The sequence below is a fragment of the Hetaerina americana genome, unplaced genomic scaffold, assembly GCF_022747635.1.
Source record: "Hetaerina americana unplaced genomic scaffold, ioHetAmer1.1.p SCAF_3, whole genome shotgun sequence".
Taxonomy (NCBI): domain Eukaryota; kingdom Metazoa; phylum Arthropoda; class Insecta; order Odonata; family Calopterygidae; genus Hetaerina; species Hetaerina americana.
Genome location: NW_027286874.1, coordinates 109,375,756 through 109,395,453, shown reverse-complemented (window position 1 = coordinate 109,395,453; position 19,698 = coordinate 109,375,756). Strand labels below are relative to the sequence as shown.

At 38.3% G+C, this 19,698-nt stretch overlaps 1 protein-coding gene across 1 annotated transcript in view; it reads right to left on the bottom strand.

Annotated features, from left to right (window-relative positions):
• Nucleotides 1–19,698, bottom strand: part of LOC139690580 (mitochondrial glutamate carrier 1-like) — a 40,424-nt gene that overhangs the window by 89 nt on the left and 20,637 nt on the right. Inside the window, exons 2-8 of the mRNA XM_071588057.1 lie at nt 14,368–14,502; nt 14,215–14,270; nt 13,165–13,258; nt 9,989–10,113; nt 6,180–6,359; nt 1,146–1,302; nt 1–206 (exon numbers count right to left, since the gene is read on the bottom strand). The exon at nt 1–206 is cut by the window's left edge and continues 89 nt beyond it. Coding sequence (XP_071444158.1) covers nt 65–206; nt 1,146–1,302; nt 6,180–6,359; nt 9,989–10,113; nt 13,165–13,258; nt 14,215–14,270; nt 14,368–14,502 — 889 coding nt within the window. The 3' untranslated portion in view covers nt 1–64. The remainder of the gene's footprint in view (nt 207–1,145; nt 1,303–6,179; nt 6,360–9,988; nt 10,114–13,164; nt 13,259–14,214; nt 14,271–14,367; nt 14,503–19,698) is intronic.

Sequence of the window (19,698 nt, the reverse complement as noted above, 5' to 3'; positions counted from 1 at the left end):
TCATGCAGACTGTTGCAGTTTGCACATTTGACTATTCCCCCAAATCCATGAGCCCACTTGCTCATCACTTCTGGACTCCTAGAAGCTTCTCTGCCACTCCAAGGTAATAAACCGTTTGTGCAATTCCAAACAGAGGTGCAATCACAATCATTCGACAGGCAGCACCTTTGAAAAATGCACGTGGTCCTTCTTCTTTCATGATTCGTCTGTAAGATCAAGAAAACAATTCATTTTAATTTCATCCATCCTTACATTAGTGTAAAATAAAGCCCTTATCAACTTATGCAACCCATTATTGATCAGCCTCAGAATTATCAACGTAATAAGCATTGCATGATAGGCACTACATAAGAACAAAATAAAGTCCCATGAAATTGGCCTCTTCCCTTACTTTACATTCCTTCTACTACCTCACTGACAAACAATCCTTCCCATCCTGATTATTTGTAATCTTTCAAATGTTTCAACAATCGAAGTCCCAGGACATTCACCCAATGACCCTTGGGAGGGATGCCAACTTGAATTTACGTACAATTCCTCTCTGGTATTAACATAAAATCTAGCAGGAATATTGAAGAGATGTTAACAATGGCATTTCCTTATGATTGCACAATTTTCAAAAATAAGAAAATCAAGTTTATTGCCATAAGTTTATGTTCAGTATTTGAATGACTTCCTTCAATAAAACAGTGGAAAAGCTCAGTACATGCAAATATTTAAATGTTGTCTAGCCAATTAAATATCAAGCATAATATAGACAATATTCTTTTGACCTAATAGTAATGCATTTACTTCATACAGCGTAACAAACAGAAAAAAGTTTTGGAACAGATTACTGAATAATATATCCGGACCATTTTCATTGTTGGAGCACTAACTGTGCATTCTGATCTATGGAACGTCTGATATCTCCACAGTAAGAGGTACTCCACTATGAGTAGCCATTTAAAATATCCACAATGCAAAATAAAAATATCCTATGCTCTTGAAAACCATGCTTCTATGAACATAATAATTTTTTATTTAAAAGAATCACGAAGCAGCAGTAGATGCAGCAGCACCTGAGCAACAAGGGGGACACCTTACAAGAGCTCACATGTGCATCCATGCGCAACAATGGCCCTGACAGAATTTCACATCCTTACATGAATGCATCCGGAACATTTTTATATGGAATTTCCCCTTCAGCACGAGTCAGCAACTGCAATCGGGTCTTGACCACATCAACGGGGTTGACTGCAAAGGCCGAGAAGGACCCCGAGGCACAACCCGCAAGGAATGAACACCAGAAAACCGCTTCACCTACATCAACATATTTAACAATATTTCAACGTCGGCAGTCTATGCAATGCATCCTGATATTTAAATTTTGTCAAATTTATTTCTCATTGTACCAAAGAGCCAACATAAATGCACACAACTCACATATTTCTTTGGATCTCAACAAATCAAAGCCAATGAAATTTCCCATTTTTAAATTAATGGCTAGAAAAAATAATAGAGCAATTTTAATTCAGCAAAGAAGAGAAATTTCTTTTGCTTAAGTTTAACGGTTTCACCTTAGATGTGGCGGAATAGATATCATTTGATTCTAACATCATACAATGTAACATCATATCACTCCTGGAAAAAAATGACTTTTCCTATTTACAATAAAAATTCATAATCGGTGAAATACACCTCCAGACAAATAACGTATAATGGTACACTTTAGTTATGGCATCAAACTGCTAATGTGAGGTGCAGGACTCAAGCTGAACAGAGAAGTCATTAAGCTGAACAGCAACACTAATAGTTTCCAAAATTTCCATCACTGTAAATGTCAAGGTTATCTCTGTACATAGTCATATAGTAAGAGATCTATAGACTTCCTGTGAGAGCAATCACCTTCTAATAGAATGATTAAGCACAAAATATTTCTGGAACATGCTATTCTCAAAATGTCACATTGCAACAAACCACAGTGTAATGAACCCAAAGGTTTGTTCGACAGGTGAATGAGGGAGAGCTGCTCATCACGTACTGAGCCCTCACCAGAATATGGGAGTCGCACACTGACAGGGTTTTAATGATGGGGATCAGATCCTTATTCCCTACACCACCTGCCTGTGGATGGTGCGGGGGCTAACGTACTGGCTTCCCACCCAGAGGGCGCGGGTTCAAATCCCGGCGGTGTTGAATATTTTTCAGAGGTATCTCGATCCCTACTTGAGGTGCTTTGTGGAGGGCACTTTGGGTGAGTACGCCGTCCGTCGGATGGGACGTTAAACTGCGGACCCCTTGGCGCCTTTCGTAAAGAGTAGGCTAATGCCGACGCCGGGTTTCTCTCCACCCTTCATCCTTTCCTGTCCATCCCCTATGGCGCAAATGACCTCAGTTGTCGGTCGCCTCCCCTAAAAACTACTACTACCTGTGTGCTCAACAAGATCTGGTACCCAAAAATCACACAGCTGGGGTGAAGCTGAGAGTGCCCGGTTGCATCACCCAGTGTCAAACCCAGGCCCAACACTACCCACTTCCCTATCACACGCTCTTCGTAATGACAACAAGTACTTTTCCAATTTCATAACTTTGAAGAATAGCATCTGGAATACAGCGGTAGGCACTAGCGTTATCAATACAGATATAAAAATAACTACTCGAGTAATCAATGCGCCCTATCATCACAAAAGTAAACTATTGAATCCTAAAATTAGACCAGAGTTGTCAAAGGATGATTATAATTTAGTGTCTATACATTAATCCCACACTTTAAGAAATATACAAGGTTTGTATAATCGGTAACAATTTTTCCCTGACGCGTGGGCAAAGTGCTGAATTCAGACCATTGGTTAAGTGTGTGCATGATCGCAGATATCGTATTGCCATTCATCAGATGACAGTGCATGCCATTTCCACTGAAAATTGGGTGATGCAAAAGATCTGCCCTAAACTAATCCCAAAGGTTATGGTGGACGACCAAAGAGTCGAGTATCTGCTTTCAAAGACCTTCCGCAACGGAATTGCAATGACTCCCCGACCCCTTTACAGTTCCGACTTGGCAACAGTAGACTATTTCCCATTCCCTATAAAAGTGAAAGCCTTCCTCTAACGACACCACCATTGGACCCCAATTGCCACCAAAGAAGCTTGTACGTGTACCCTTAAGGACCTTCCGGAATCCACCCACCTTCCTTCCAGTCATGGAAAAGCCACTGGCTAAAGTGTGTCCACACTCAAGGGACATACTTTGAAGAATTTTGAAGCATTGTAGCAATATCTCAAAAATAAATTTATTTTTCCTGAAACTTTTCCCTATGCTTTTTATATTTTTTATACTTTTTAATTTTACGACAAGAGGAGAAGAATGATCCTTGGCATGTCTGCCGTTAACACTTTTTTCTAATTCAGAAATATTATCCACAGTTCGAGTCTACCAGGGTAATCTAGTAATATATGGAATAGAAAATAAACCACATAGTTTGAATTCCTGTCAGAATAACTGGTAAAAATTACACAACTGAGTATATTTAATAAAATACAGGAATCATGGCAATGAACTAAACAGATGAATGCATTTTGCAGAGAGAAGTATGCGGGTTGTTCAGTAAGTCCTAAGAAAAGAAATATAAAAACAAATCAGTTTGGGCAGATTCTTTTTATCCTTGAACATGATCTCCTTTCAGCTCAATACATACTTCCCAGCAGTTCTCCAATTGTTTTAAGCCGTGCCAAAAGCAGGATTTGAAAGGTCCTTGAAATAGTCATCAGTGATGATGTCATTTGGCATGAATCATATTCTACCAAGCCTTTTTTTTTCAAGTTTGGAAACGAAGAGAGCCAAATCAGGTGGATGTGGTGGATGTTGTAATCATTCAAACTTTAATTCCATAATTTTCAACATAGCAAACTGTGCAGAAGTGCACTCCTGCCTAGTCTCATCGGAGGAAAGAATTTTTTTCCTTGCCAATGAGGACTTTTTTCCCATTGCTCAACTGGTGCAATTATGATGCATAATCATCTCCAGCTATTATTTGTCCTTCATGTAAAAAATCAATGCAAATAATTCCACTTACATGCCAAAAAATCATGGCCATCACAGTGGCCATGGTGTTTAATCACCGCACGAAATGCTTTGTTTACCATTTTTCTGGTTAATTTGCCAACAGTCACCGATATTCAACCAAATTTTTAGCCGTGAGGCACATACACACAGAACACAGGGGGCAATGGACAAAGTTTAAAAACAAAACTATGAACTTTGGAGTTGCCAATTTGAAGCGATTAAACAGAATTCCATAGAACCTTTTTGAAGGAGCAAATAGAAAGAGAACACCAAAGGTAGGTGCCATGATAAAAAACAGACCTGGCCATCATATAAATTTCCATTGGTATTTTTAAAGATTAAAAATGTATTACATGAATTTCATACTGATAGATTGGGAGATGAGTTATGCAAATAAGGACAGCAAGTTCGAGTTCAATACTGCATCTCTAATAAGAATACAAATTGCCAAAGCCCATCCTAATCCATCATAGAGATATATATTTACATACATTCAGAATGAGTAGTATCAAGCAGTATCATTCCAAATGCCTGCAAGCAATTTCACAGTTTGCCTTGAACATGTTGTCGGGTCTTTGCAAAGTAACTGCAAAGAAATACAAACAAACGGGAAACTTCATGGAGGCCACTTTTTAAAAGTTATGCATAGTAATTTACCATATGTATTATGTTAAAATGAAAGAATAAAATACATGTAATTCCAAAGAAACTCCAAGAGATGACGCAACAGTAACTTTTAATGGAGTCATCCGCTAGTGTGCATTTTAATGCAACATTTTCAGAGTGCAATTCATACCAGACATTATATTCAGAAAAATTTAAAACAATCCAATGCTTCTCAAAAACCAAGCTGAAACTTTCTCAATTGGCAAACAAAAAAAAAGATTATAAGGCCAAAGATCAACTGGCGGAAGGGAAGAACTGAAGTTTGACCTTTTTTTGACCATCTGAGAACTAATCCCTCATGCATGATACTAAGTATTATCTGCAAAGCTGCAGATGCCTCTGTACTTCCTGCAAGCACGCCTTCCACATTAGCCTGTAGTGCATGTAAACAATGTTTTGCAGCATTAAGCTACAAGAGGGCAACTCAAGAGTCACTGCAGCAGCATTTAACTGTAAACTCACAGCATGAGAGACATACATATAACATCCCTGTGAAGTGCTATTGCAGCTGTATGTATATCAGGCTGTCAAATTTCCAATTCACTCAAATGAACTAACACAATATTATCAAAAATAGGTATTACTGCAATTTCCAAAGCAGACGGAATTAACTAATGGTTATGGAGAGTATGAGATCTACCTTCCAATTTTCCACAGTGCTGGTTCCAATCAAGGGCTCATAGATGTTGCCATTTGTTTATTTACTCATAATAACTTAATGCAGCCATATTATGATAATTCAAAGGAAGTTTTCCCATTGAATACAATTCCCATCTCCAGATCTTATTGGCACTCTTCACGCTGAGGGATGAATGCAAGCAACTTGCAAAAGACAAAATCACAATCTATATTATAGGTCATAGGTTTTCCCATAGTTTCATAACAGTCCACTTCAATAAGTGTTAAGAACTGTTGAAAAAGCAGTCAATTGATGCTATATAGAGAGGTGATATGTCAATATACTCAAGAGGGTGGCAATTTCTTGCCATCCCTTGGGAAATGACAGGATCACCTTTCTGGGGGGTGGAAGGTACCCCAGCTTGGAAGGGCTGTGCTAAGTCAAGTCAAACCACCAGTGATGGCTCATTGCTGGAGATACCAGCTACAGAATATGACCCCAGGTTCCTGAAACTTACTTTTCACAGACAGGTGACAATTGAGTGAGAGGAAAATGCAACCCCAGTTTAGTTGGTATTAAAGAAAAGGAGAAAATTTGACTTGGTTGCAATCTTTGGTGATGCAAACCCCTGACAGTATTTCACTTTCTCTTCATTCATCCTTTGACACATAATTCCATAATAGAACCACGTATATTTCCCATCCTTACCGAGGGCAAAAGGGGTGAATAAGAATGGATATTTTAATGTTCAATACAATTAGACCCCAGAATGGTCCAAATGAATCACAAGACACATTCACCATCAAACTGGGCTCATTCTAATGCGGGCACCCATGTCCAAGGACTCACCAGAGCCATCACTTCTGCGAGGGCCGAGCGCATTCAGGTGAGCAAAGAGGGGGAAGTAGACCACCGAGAAGAGGACGTCTCGCATCATGGTGGCCGTTGTCCCTTTGTACAGCCCAAACACACCCTGCGTGCGCAGCAGTCCCAGGGCAACTGAGGTTGCTGACACCTTTGTTGCACCACCTGAATGTCCCAAAGAGCAGATAGAGTGAATGACAATGATTTCTACTTACCATGAGAAAAAGGTTGAATATTTCATTCAGGATAAAGAAACGTGGTCTCCATTTTCTTTCTGGCAAGTAAAACATATTTCAAGAAAATACAAGGCTAATTCTTAAAATAAGTACTGTTTTGAAATTCTACCGCTGCAGCAATACGGTCGGTATTTAGCACTTACGCACTGTGTACCGCTATCTATTGGCAAGCCACAGATGCCATTACAGAATCATTCAACCGTGTTTACATTTTTTGCGAGTATATGAAATGTCTCCTCCAATTAAGAGTCCCGCCAACTGTGAAATACGCGTTGACATTTGTTTTCTTAGTGCTAAAGACATGAAAGTGGCTGACATCCATCTTCAGATCAGCAAAGTGTATGGAGAAATCATTGTGAGCGATGGGATGGCACGGAAATGGATCACAACTTTTAAACATGTATCATTTACATGTTTACAACCGTAATCATGTACAAAAGTGCATTATGAGGAACAAAGTGGGCAAACTTCAATCATTACTAAGGACTTGATGCAGAAAGTTGATGAAAAAGTGGGAGAGAACAGATGCTTTACGATTCCGTCATTATCTAATGAATTTCCTGTAGTGTCAAGTGTGCTTTATGAAATTGTGGCAGAACTTTTAAATTGTCAACAACTATGCTCAAGCTGGGTACCGAAAATGCTGATTGAGGGGCACAAGAACAAGCATTTAGCCAGTTCTTTAACTTTCTTAAAGCAGTACAGTGAGGAAGGTGATGAGTTTCTAAGCCTTCTTCCTAGCACCCAGTGACTACCATGTGTTCCTGAATATGGAACACCATCAGGGTGGTCAGTGCCACGACAACGATTAAGATGTCAAAACAATTGTGTTTCACCGGTTGTCTAGTCAGGTGGTAGATTTCTATGAGAATGGTATTAAAAAGCTGATTGTATGATATGATAAGTCCCTTAATATACGTGGGAATTATGTAGAAAAAGTAGTCTAAAATACAAGCTTTCATGTAAAAATAAAATTGTTAAGAAAAGTTAACTAGTTTTCTTAAAATTTCAAAATTGTACTTATGTACTTTAAAAATACACCTCGTAAAATACAGTTGAACCTCGCTTATAGAGCATAATTCATTTCGGAATCTTATTCACATAGTGAAACAATATTAGCAAAAACATTTCCCTCATATACATTAATTTAAAATATCATGAAGTTTTTCAGACCAAAAAAATTAATTATGTGCAAGTTACACACAAAGAAAATTAAACATACATTGTTTAGGACCTTTCCTTCTTTCGTGGAATGAAACAACCTTGAATGCGAATTTGATTTGTAGTAAACAAAAAAGAATCTAAATAATTAGTTTAGAATGTATGATATATATGTCATTCTTTTTCTACAAGGAAACTGCCTAGAAACATTCATTTTTCCTGACGCTTCAAAATATTGTGAAAATGAAACATACCAAATATCATTAAATAAATTTTTAGCCACTGCCTTACTAGGGTGATGCTTCTCCATGCACAACACCACAACAGTTTCCCATTTTCTCCACATCATATTCAGCCTGCTCTTCTGGACCTGACACTTCTGGAAGGCTTGTGGAGTTTGTAAACGGTAAACAAGCAGGGATTTCATTATCAAATCGCTGTTTTGATAATTAAATCCCTCCCATCCATTGGAACAAAGTAACAGCATGAGATGGTCTTGCATTGGCTTGAGGCCGGACAATGGCTCCTCCTCGGTTATTATATCAGCTAGCTCTGGTATCTCCTTCCAATAAAGATGCTTCATTACAATTAAAAGCCTGTTGTGGCATGTAACCCTTAGAATCGGTAAGCTTCTTGAAGTTGTCAATGAAGTTCTCAGCTGCCTTTGAGTTTGATCTTGCTACTTCACCATGCCTCACAATACTGTAGATGCTAGCTCATCTGTTGAACTTCTCACATCCTTTACGGCATCCCTAAAATACTACTTATTCGGCCATTGATGATCCTGTGTGTTCTTCACAAGGTCAGAAAAAATTACTTTCATCTTCTCACCAATGATTTTCTCGTAAATAGTCTCTCATTGCAATTTCTTTTCCTTCATCCATATTGGAAGCAACCTTGCCACATTATTGAGATACTCTTGAGAGTATATAGATATTCTTGTCACCCCTTTTAAAGCATCTATCTCCTTAATTTTGTCTTCGTTCTAGCGGATAGTGAGAATTGCTTTGTAGACTGATGGCATGTGCTTGGCAGAAGAGCCACGCCATCTCGTTCTTGCTTTTCAATAATTTTACTTTTCATTTCTACCATAATTTTTATCCTCTTTATGTCTTCTTGAGGTTTTTTAAAGCTTTACACAAAATATTATTAAACTTTGCACAAAATATATGTCTTACAAAGTTTTCTGCTACGATTTTTACTATCTTGTACTCTCAATGTAATCCAAAGGTCACCGTTAAATGTAAAACCATATAAATGTTTATTTATCATAGAATCCAAAAAAATCATCATCACCGCTGCTAAAGTCATATAAGCAGTTATTTTCACCATTTAATTCTATAATCTTTCTTTCCTATTCGAGAGGCAGTTTTTATGCTATTGCAGTTCTACTATGCATCCAGATACAATTCCTTCTCATGAATCATTTGCACCATACTGCAGTCCCATAAAAATTGACAATCAACATACCTATTGTTCATTTTCTTGCTTCAATTAAAGTCATTTCTGTAGAATCAGTAATCCCCCATTCATTCTTTCTGTGATTTATTATCCAGTTCTCAACATGTTCCTCAAGCTTTGGGCATTTAGGGGCACATGAACATTAAGTTTTTTTTTACACATATCCACATTCACTAAATCAATTTTCTGCTTCCTCCAGTTTCACATTATCTTTCCAAGTCTGAGGTGGGCCAAAAAGTCTTTCAGCTGCCCTGTCTCCATGTTCTGAAGTGTGATTCATGACCACAAATTTAAATGCAATACTGTATCGCTATCTTCTCTCATTTGATCCCATGTGATTATTCCAATCTTAACTTTATATGTAACACTCAGTTTCTGTGTGCAAAAGTAGATGCGCACACTAAATAGAAATGAACATGTGACACATTGAACAACACTATCATACTACTTATGGTTGTTTGTCTGTTGACTCTGAGTACACTCCGACACAAGTGTTTGAGCAGAGGAGCAACATCCCCATTAGTACAATGCGTTTAAGTTTTGTAACCAGTGAGATGAAATTAAACAACCATTGTACACATTTACAATTTATTTGGGAATGTTTTAGAAAGTACTGTCAATGAAATATTAAAACTCTTTTGATCACTGAATAAATCAAACTTGTTATTTTTTCACATAAAAACTTTAATCCTTACTAGTGGCTCAAAATAGTGTCATTATCAAAATGTGTGATATAGACAGCCATATTCTATGCCCTATAAGAGAAACAAGGCTCAGACTGATTGTAGAGCACATTTTGGAGTCAAAAATTTCATTCTATGAGTCAGAAAATACAGTAAGTAAAAGATTGGTACAAATTTTGCAGCATAGCCAAAAGAGTCACACCATTAAACTAATTCAGTTCAAAGGTAGATATGTCAAGAAAGGAAAACTCACTAGTTTTGGCCAATCTTCCAGCATCTTGCAACTGGATTTTTAGCAGTTCCATAGGAGTTGTGACAATTATTTGGCAGAATCCAGCGCAGCCACCAGCCAGCATTTCCCTCGCAAGGGGAAGTTTCCTGTGCAGGGGTTGAGAATTTCAAAGTCCAGATGAGATCTCATTATATTTCCAAATGGGGATGATAAGATCCTGTTGTCATATTCACAGGAGCAAGCACATTTTAATAAAAAAGTATAAAAGCACTTTGTCTCTGAACAGCATTAAAATATAAAATGATAATAAAATTACTTAAAAAGTGATAAAATGTATCAAAAGAATTGAATTTTGAATTGTGAGATGTTATAATTATGGGGTCTCTCGCAACCTATGATCACATTTCTCAGAGTACATTTCATATTAGGTTTGACCTTGGTTAACCTGTTAACTCTTGCATTTTTCAATCTGAAATGTTCAGTCAGACCTGTATTTGCATCAAAATGCCAATGATTGTTTAATCATTCAATAACATATTACACACTGAAAGGATGGGTATGGTCTTCCTATAGCTGGGCCTGTTCAATTTTTATGATGCAAATTAATCTGAGTATTGGCTTGACTGCGTAATCTGATCCTTATGCTTTCAGACTAGAACAAAAATGTGGGATGAATTTTTCACTAGACCTTTCATATGAAAATTGTAAGTATGTCATCTTCGCATGTTTACTCAAACTGGGAATTGAATTAAAAATCTATCACAAACACAAGGTTAGACCCCCACTATGCCATCTTAGATTTCTAATGCTAGGGCAACATTGGGTGGAAGAAAGAGAAATTGGCATTTCATTTTCTCTGCACCCTCGCGATCCATCAAACATGGCTCAGAAACCGGATGAGAATTTAATTTTGATGAACTTTTGATGAGAGGAAGGAGGGTGTGGGTTTTGGTGGGGGAGAAGTGGAGACTGATCCACTAGGTGAAAGAGCTAAAGTGAAGGTACACAGGGGGCAAGTGGGGGAAAGGGAAGCACTGCCTTTGATGGTTTCAGGCTCTATACTTGCAATTCATGATCACTGAAACCTAGCACTAACTCACAAAAACTTCACTAAACCACAACCGGTCTCGACCCAAAGGCGACATAGGATACCTGATGATGTCCCCCATGTGCCAAAATGGCGAAAACTACAAAGCTACTATTGAGTCAAAGAGAAGCACTGTTTCCAATTGTTCTTCCTTCAATTTTGCTGCTTCAGAGGGGGGCTAGTCTTTGTGATTCCAAGGGCTGGGGTGAGTGGTGGGTACAGAAATGGGGAGAGCCTTGGAATCTTCAGTCATCTACACAGGGAACGGAAGGTGGCAGGCCATTGTGTCTCCTCGTGATGCACTTAAGGGGGAAAACAATGGAGAGGGATATACTTGTTCATTCAATCGAGTTGCCTTGTCCGTTGTGCGAAGCACTCTTTAAAGAGCTTCAAGGGTGTCCAGTCGCCTTTCTTCTTCTTCAATGAGGAGGAGGAGAGCAGGAAAGAAGTCCGCATTGTGGCTACTCTCTAGCAAATACTTTGCAAGCATTGATTGTTGTTTCCCCTTCTCATAGCATATCTTAAGCTCACTTATCCTCGTCTTGTGACTTCTTTCAGTCATGTCCTTATACAGTGCTGGGCAGTCGTCACATTTGAGTAAATAAACATCACTTTTCCAACATGCCAGAATTTTTTTCTTTGGTATTTGAGATACATTTTACAAGGGTGGTTTTTAAATATAATCACAATTTAATATTTTTCTTTGGGGATGTTCCTGAATGTTGCATATGTGTCCTTCACAAATGGAATTCTGCACCATTTCCTTGATTTTTCGTCTACCTGTGGGGAGAATATTTTCAATTTCACTTGCTTACAGAGGGCTTTGCATAAGATATTATCTATGAGTTGTGGTTTGTAGCCATTAATTGTTGCTGTATATTTGATCGCTTGCAGTTCTTTATCATAGCTGCTATTCTGCATTATTATTTTTATCAGCCTGTTGCTCACTGAATAAAAAGTGGACGTTTTCTGCGAGGAAGGGTGGCAGGAGCCGACTGGGATCACTTCATCTTAGCACATGTGCTTCTGAAATAGAGAAAATTCATGCTTCCCATTTTTTATGCTAATTGTGACATCAAAGAAGTTTATTCCTCATGAAGTCAAGCTGTTCTAAACTATAAATAGTTGGAGTTAGAGTCACCCCAACGGATTGGATAATTATATGCCACCAATCAATCGTAAAGAATAACCCTCAAAGTCAACGGACTTAAATATTGTTCAAAAGTGGACTATACTTCATTGGTTGTTCCTCAGGGGCTCTTGGCGGCCTTGAGCCCAATACTCATTTCAATTATTAACGATCTTCCAAATATCTTTACTAGTATACTAGGAGTAAAACCTACTATACAGACATGATATTAACATATTACTGTTGTCAAATTCCCAGATCAGATTAGAGCAAAATGCATGGTTGAGACAGAATCGATTCACCAATAGTGTTATGAAGATCACCTGAGCTTCACTGTGCAAAAGAGTCAAATTGATCTGGTTTTTCTACAAGAATTTATCTACAATTATTCTCTAATAGCAAGCAAGGAGAGTCAAATCCCATTTACTTATTCTTAGGAATTAAGTGAAACGGCAATGCATTATAGGAAGGCCACATTAACTTATTGCAAAGCAAATTATGGAGAACTTGCCATTTCCTTAAGGAACCACACATTACACCACAAGTAAAAAATGTATTATTGAATGCTTATATTGGTGAATTTTATAAACATTTATTAGACAATTTTGGGTTTATCCATTAAAATATTCAGAATCCAAATAAGGGCAATTAGAATCATTACTGTTAAACCTTACAACTCACTTCCCATGCCAATCTTTAAGGTATTTAAACTATTTTCACTTCTGTGGGTTCATAAATTGACCTCAGCTATTCATGTGAAGAGTAAATTAAATCGCTGCATTTGAAACAGTGAATATCGTAAGCATTTGAGATATTGAATTTTATTATTATTTAGTATTAGAACCAAATCCCTAAAGAAATTGAATAAATGAATGAGGATAGAATTATATAACTACTTATTAAAACAAAAATGCAGAAAAAAATATAAAAAACATGTACTCACACAACAATCCTTCCAAATAACCAGCTACAAAAACTTACCCTTGACCTGTTGAGAGGTGATGACGGAAGAAATCATTGGCAGCTAATTTGATTGCCTTTTCTGGAGTTATAAGCAATATATTTACCGCTGACCCTAAAATTGAGATGGTTTGTATATTTAAGCCACCAAATAGTCAATAGGGTAATCCCAAAATATAAGTCTACAATTTTTTTATTAATAGATAGAAATGTTTATTTTCAATAATAGATACATCATTTTAAAGCTTGAATATTCCTCCATTTTTCTGCATAATTGGCATTTCAGAGCTGCTGAAGCACCTTCTGGTAAAATGTATTCATTCACATGGATGTAGATATGAGGAAAAGGGATAGAAACATGCATAATATTCAAACACAGGAATGGTGGGGAAGGTGTAATCGAGCAAAAAACAAGCATAAAACAGTTCCCTTCAATGGGACTTGAACCACAGATCTTTTGACTCGCCGGGTCGATGCTTTTAACCACTTGAGCTATTGAGGAAACTTTTTTTACACTCAATTCCACCTTCCCCACCATTCCTGTGCTTGTCCTTTTAAGGTGCTCCCATTCCTTTTCCTTATATCTACATCCATGAGAATGACCATGCGTTCGCCATTTGGTAGGTCTTAGTGTTTGAATGAGTATTTGACAAATGTGGTTGAATTCCTTCTCCTGGGTATGCATGCCATGAAACGCACTTTTACTTTCCGAGTAATTTTTTCACATATAAACTCACAAAAATGCTTCCATTGGCATATAATATGTGACAATTTAAATTTATGCCTTTGCAAGGAAATGAGCACACATTTTAATAAAGTAGTTTGAGCTTTTGTTGAGATGATTTCATTAAAAATAATAGTTAAATGTTTTCCATAACATTGAAAATGCACAACAAATAAACAGAATAGGGATTTATGGTCATTACTAACACTAATTGCATATTAATGAATGAATAGCAGAATCCACTGCACGTACTCTCAAGGATAATAATCTTAAGCTGAATCAAAAACTACCTCTCAAGGTCTACCATATTCTTGTTACATCTATGCTCATTCAGATACCTTGCTTACCTCTATACATGCCAAAGTATCCTTCTGCCCTGTAGGTCTTTCTAAAACAGTCAAACCTTTGGAGAGAAGAAGAAGCATTACTCTTGCGATGCACATTTGAAAACGGCAAATGCATACTTCATTTATCCCATGCACATAATGCCTTATACTCACATTGATCCATACTGCCTCTCCCCATTTGGCCCGACTTTCTGATTCTGCAGACGAGTCTTGACAAGGTCCAGCGGAAACACACATGACACACCAATGATCCCTGCAATGCCGCCATTGATGATTTTTGGAAGCAGCCTATCAAGTTCAAGTTTCAAGTGAAATGAAAATGTATTTGCTTAAGGGAATGACACAACATGAATGACATATAATAATCTCAAAATAACCCCAATATTCCTCAAAACTTTTATTACATTTATGAAGAGGCCACTGGGTGGCTAAATGCATGGAAAAAAAGATACTCTAAAGAGAGAAAGAGAGTCCAAAGGACTGAAATAAGTTCCCCAAGGAGACTGAAATCCAGGAAGAAGAGAGAGAGTAAAATAGGGATGATGCCCACATTAAAACAGCATTAAAACTACATGAATATATGTTTTGACTATATTCACAAAAATACATTCATTTTAATGTTTAGCATGAAGACAAATGTGAAACAATTTTATGCTTATCATAAAATTAAATCAGCAGACTTGGCTACTATGAGTAAAGGTTAAAAATAACTTTGCATCCGTTCATAGAGCTGTTTAGCGCCATCATAAGAATTGACCACTTTACAGGGATGCAGTTTGAAACATAGGGCAAATTTCTATTTTGGGCTGCTATTCTACAGAAATCTACAAGTAAAAAAAATATGACATCTGCTGGATTGAAGTATTTCAATTCCATGACTTTTCCAGCTTATCCAGATCATATTTATGTTTTTCCAGTTCTGCATTATATTTTGCTTCATTTAATCATGCCAGCTGTGTGATCCACAGAGTTTTTAAATAGCCAAATGGGAGACTGCAAAATATTTTTGGGGAAATCATGTAGAAATGCTAAGGTGGACAGCCACATATTACATCTGGAGCATGTTCATCAAGACCACTGATAAAGCACGAAATGGCAAATGGGCCAAGGAGAAACAAAATGTACAATATCTCTTGACTATTAAACCTTTAAATGTTTTCCCGAGATGTATTTACGATCAAATAAAAAACAATGATAGCCGAAGTCAACTGCCAGGGTAGGAAATGAAGAGCATTTCTCTCACAAGAAGGGCATACAATAGCTTATCTTATATGTTTACGATAAACTAACAGTGCCCCCTGTAGTCTACCGTGAATTTGGGATTAGTGCATCTCAGAAAATAGGGGATTTCATGCTCACACTTCTACGTGAGATATGCAAACAGCTGCTCAGAGTGGAAAGAATACGCAAGGAGGAGGAGAATATGTGGGTGAATACAGGAGAATAAAACTAGAATGGGTTAGCTTGTTTATCCTGCTGATGCCCACCCAATTGGCATTGGCATTCAACAACTTGGAGGGCTATTACGAACTGCTCATCACTGGTGGACTTTATCTGCCAGTGGCATGATACCGTCCAAAATGAGTCCCAATGGCCAGAGCAATTACGAAAGGCAGAGTGACTCTGCCAGTCACTGTCGTGCCAACGGAAGTGCATCTCACCATCCAAAGTGATTACGAACGACTTTCAAACAGAGCGATACCACACTAAGGGGTCGGAGTTACACCCCGGCATGGCACCCTGCCTTGAAACTCCGCCTGACTATATTTTCAATATGCAGGTAGTTTGCAAGCAGCAGTGATCTTAACCTCGCACATTGAAATCATTAAATTAGACTGTAGTAGTGCATTAAACACTATTATTTTGAATTAAAAATAACCAGAATGGCTGATTAAAAACAAAAGTAGTGAAATTAGCAACAATGATTCTTCAAAAAAGTATCTTGTAAGAACTATGCTGAACTTCTTTATAATACCAATGCAATGTAATTATTAATTTTGTTTAGCAATACTTATATGCGGCATAGCAGACCTGTTAAAAGATTTCCCGAACTTTTTGAATAGCATGCCTCCAGTTGGTTACCTTTTAAACCGCTTGGAGGTGTTAAGGAGGCACTAGAAGAAGGGCCAAAATGATGGGCGAAGTGGAAGATGGGTGTGTGGAAATTAAGAGAAGGGCACAGGAAAGGAAAGCATGGCGGAGAAGAGACCTCCATGGATCTACCAACCATGGCAGGTCTCTTAAGGGATTTCGGCTGGGAGCCACTTGATGTACGGAGAGAACAAGCGAGGCTTAGATTTTAAGAAAGGTTCAGAACAAACGAGTTTAATGATGACACTAAAGGAATTATAATGGCCCCACACTACTAAGGTAGAACAGACCGCAAAGATAAACTAAGGGAGAGGGATTCCAGGACTGACAGATAATACAAATATACATTCTTTCCCCAAACAATCTGGAATCATAGTAATAGTAAGAAACTGAAGTCACTTTAGAGATACTGAAAACATTTAATTTACAAGTCGGAACAAAATTGCATTGCAAAGACATCAGGTATATTAAAGGTGCATGCGTATGTTTGTTGGTAGTTTGTGTGTTTGCATTCGTGTGGGTTGTAAGGGTTTTTGCATGAATGCCTACCATGTTTTGTTTGTGGATTGTATAAATTTGTGGCTTTTACATGCAGTTTTTGTCTTAATTACGAGTGGTGCCTTAACACCCCCCGCCACACGCCCTTGCGGAGTATTAAGTAGATATAGAATGCACAAACCCTTCCACCGCGTCAAGTTGGTAGTACATGAGAAGAGAAATGAATATTGTCTCCTTTACCATTATTTTGATTTAAGATCGAAACTTTATTGACGATGGCGAATTTTATGCAAATATCCTTGAAGTCAAGTTATAATTTATTTGAGGATTAAAAAGATCGTCACATTCCCACGCCCGCTGCGTCGGCAGAGAAGTCGAAGGGGAAAAATTTGAAACCTATGCGGCGTGTATTAAATCCTTTACCTATCATTTACCAATAAGTTACTTTTTATGTTTCCCATCTTTTTTCGCTCAAAACGAACCCTCAATTAGCGTTCCACTCCGTCCGCCGCCACCTTTATCAATTTCCCTTCGCGGCCTTTCCCGGGGTCACCTTTGCCTGCCTCTTAGGTAACGGTGAGTAATGGGCGGAGAGCCACCAGGGGGGAATGGGAGGAGCGATCCAACAAGGCCAGCACAGGCAGTCAAATATAATTTGATATCCGAGACTTTCGCCGGGTGAGATCTCGACGTGGAGGTGCTTCAGAGATGCGAAATGATCTCTTCTTCGGCCGACTTCACTGGAGATAGTGGTGGTACCTCTGCTCCAAGCAAGCGTGTCGTCACGCAGGTGATATTTGAGTTATGAGGGGCTTAAAATTTTCACTTGTGTGTCTACTGTTTGGCTTTATTGTATGATAGATTAATTCATCTTTGCTGCAATGATAATGCGCATCGTTGTGGCAATCGCACTGCTTCATATCCTCGATATTTATCGGGGACAAATTTCATACTATGACCCAAGTGTTTTAAAACGCGCCAGATGAGTTCACTTGGTGGACTTCACATCGCCAACTGTATTTTGTTAATTTCATTAGAAAGGAACGTTGGCAACTAAAGGCAAGGGATGCCGGTGAAGGAGTTGACAGTGTGAAGGATTTCGATCGGTTTGAAGATCAAAATTAACATAACTGAGGTACAATCTCCACTGCTTCAGGTCTTTCTTGTGTTAAAAAATACTTCTCCAAAACGGTGAGAGAGAATTGGTCATCTTCTCTAAACGCTCGGGTTATTTTTAATTCTCTGAATGTTGTGTAGTAATGGGACTGAATTTATAATTTAAATACAACATTTTCCAACGTGTATCTCATTTTTAACAAAGATTCCAAACAAATCTGGTACTTAATAATACTTAAATACTTAAGGAAGACTACGGAGAAATGGCAATGCATATACATATTTGCCATTTACAATTGTGTATATACCTGTATGTGTATATATATATATATATATATATATATATATATATATATATATATATATATATATATATATATATACATATACACACAATTGTAAATATACATATAATACACAAACACATTCAAACACGAAATCCCGCCAAACGGCGAACAAATACTCATTCCCATAGAAAATAGATAAAAGGAAAAGGGATAGGAACACATATGAAGGACGAACACAGGAAAGGTGGGGAAGGCGGAATCAAGCAGGTCACGAGTGTAAAAATATTTCCTAGACCGGGACTTGAACTCCGGATCTTTCCACTTGTCGGGCGGATACTCTCAACCACTCGTGCTATCCAGGAAACGTAAATCACTCTGAGATCTGCAATGCTTTATCCAACCAAGTGCCCCGACTCTTTGGCCAAGAGATGGCGTTAGGGAGCTGTTTCACCCACCAAAGGAGAAATAGACAAGTCACACAGAGGAAAGGATAGTAGTTTAGCAATCATACAACATCATAAAGGATAGGAACAGTGTGTTTCGTGGCACGCATAGCCAGAAGAAGAGACGAGCCACATTGGCCTAATACACATTCAAACACTAAATCCTACCAAACGGCGAACAAATACTCAAACAAATACTAATACAAATACGAGTATTTGTTCGCCGTTTGGCGAGATTTCGTGTTTGAATGTGTATACGACCAATGAGGCTCGTCTCTTCTTCTGGCTATGCGTGCCACGAAACGCACTATTCCTATCCTTTATGATGTTGTATGATTGCTAAACTACTATCCTTTCTTCTTGTGTGTTGTCCATTTCTCCTTTGGTGGGTGAAACAGCTCCCTAACGCCATCTCTTGGCCAAAGAATCGGGGCACTAGGTTGCATAAAGCATCGCAGATCTCAGTGTAAATTACGTTTCCTGGATAGCTCGAGTGGTTGAGAGTATCCGCCCGGCAAGTGGAAAGATCCGGAGTTCAAGTCCCGGTCTAGGAAATATTTTTACACTCGTGACCTGCTTGATTCCGCCTTCCCCACCTCTCCTGTGTTCGTCCTTCATATGTGTTCCTATCCCTTTTCCTTATATCTATTTCTATGGAAATGAAAATATATATATATATACACGAGGGTCATCCGGAAAGTAGTACCCGTTCGTGCCGCATGAAGTGCTGACGACGCGAGTAGCCGCTGGACGAGGTCAGATAGCTTCAGTGGCTTGTCTGCCTTCTCTGAGCCAAGTTGCGTGACGCTAGCATTGCCTGTGTTGTTTCTGTGATTGTTTACAATGTTTAAAAAAATTGAGAACGCCGCCAGTTGTGAAGTGAGGGCAGTGATTAAATTCCTCAATGCAAGAAACGTTCGCCCATGTGATATTCATCGCCAATTAAAGGAGGTGTATGGAGACAATGTAATGGACGAGTCGTCTGTTCGGCGGTGGTGTCGCAACTTCAACATGGGGAGGGGGAACACACACGACGATGAGCGTTCGGG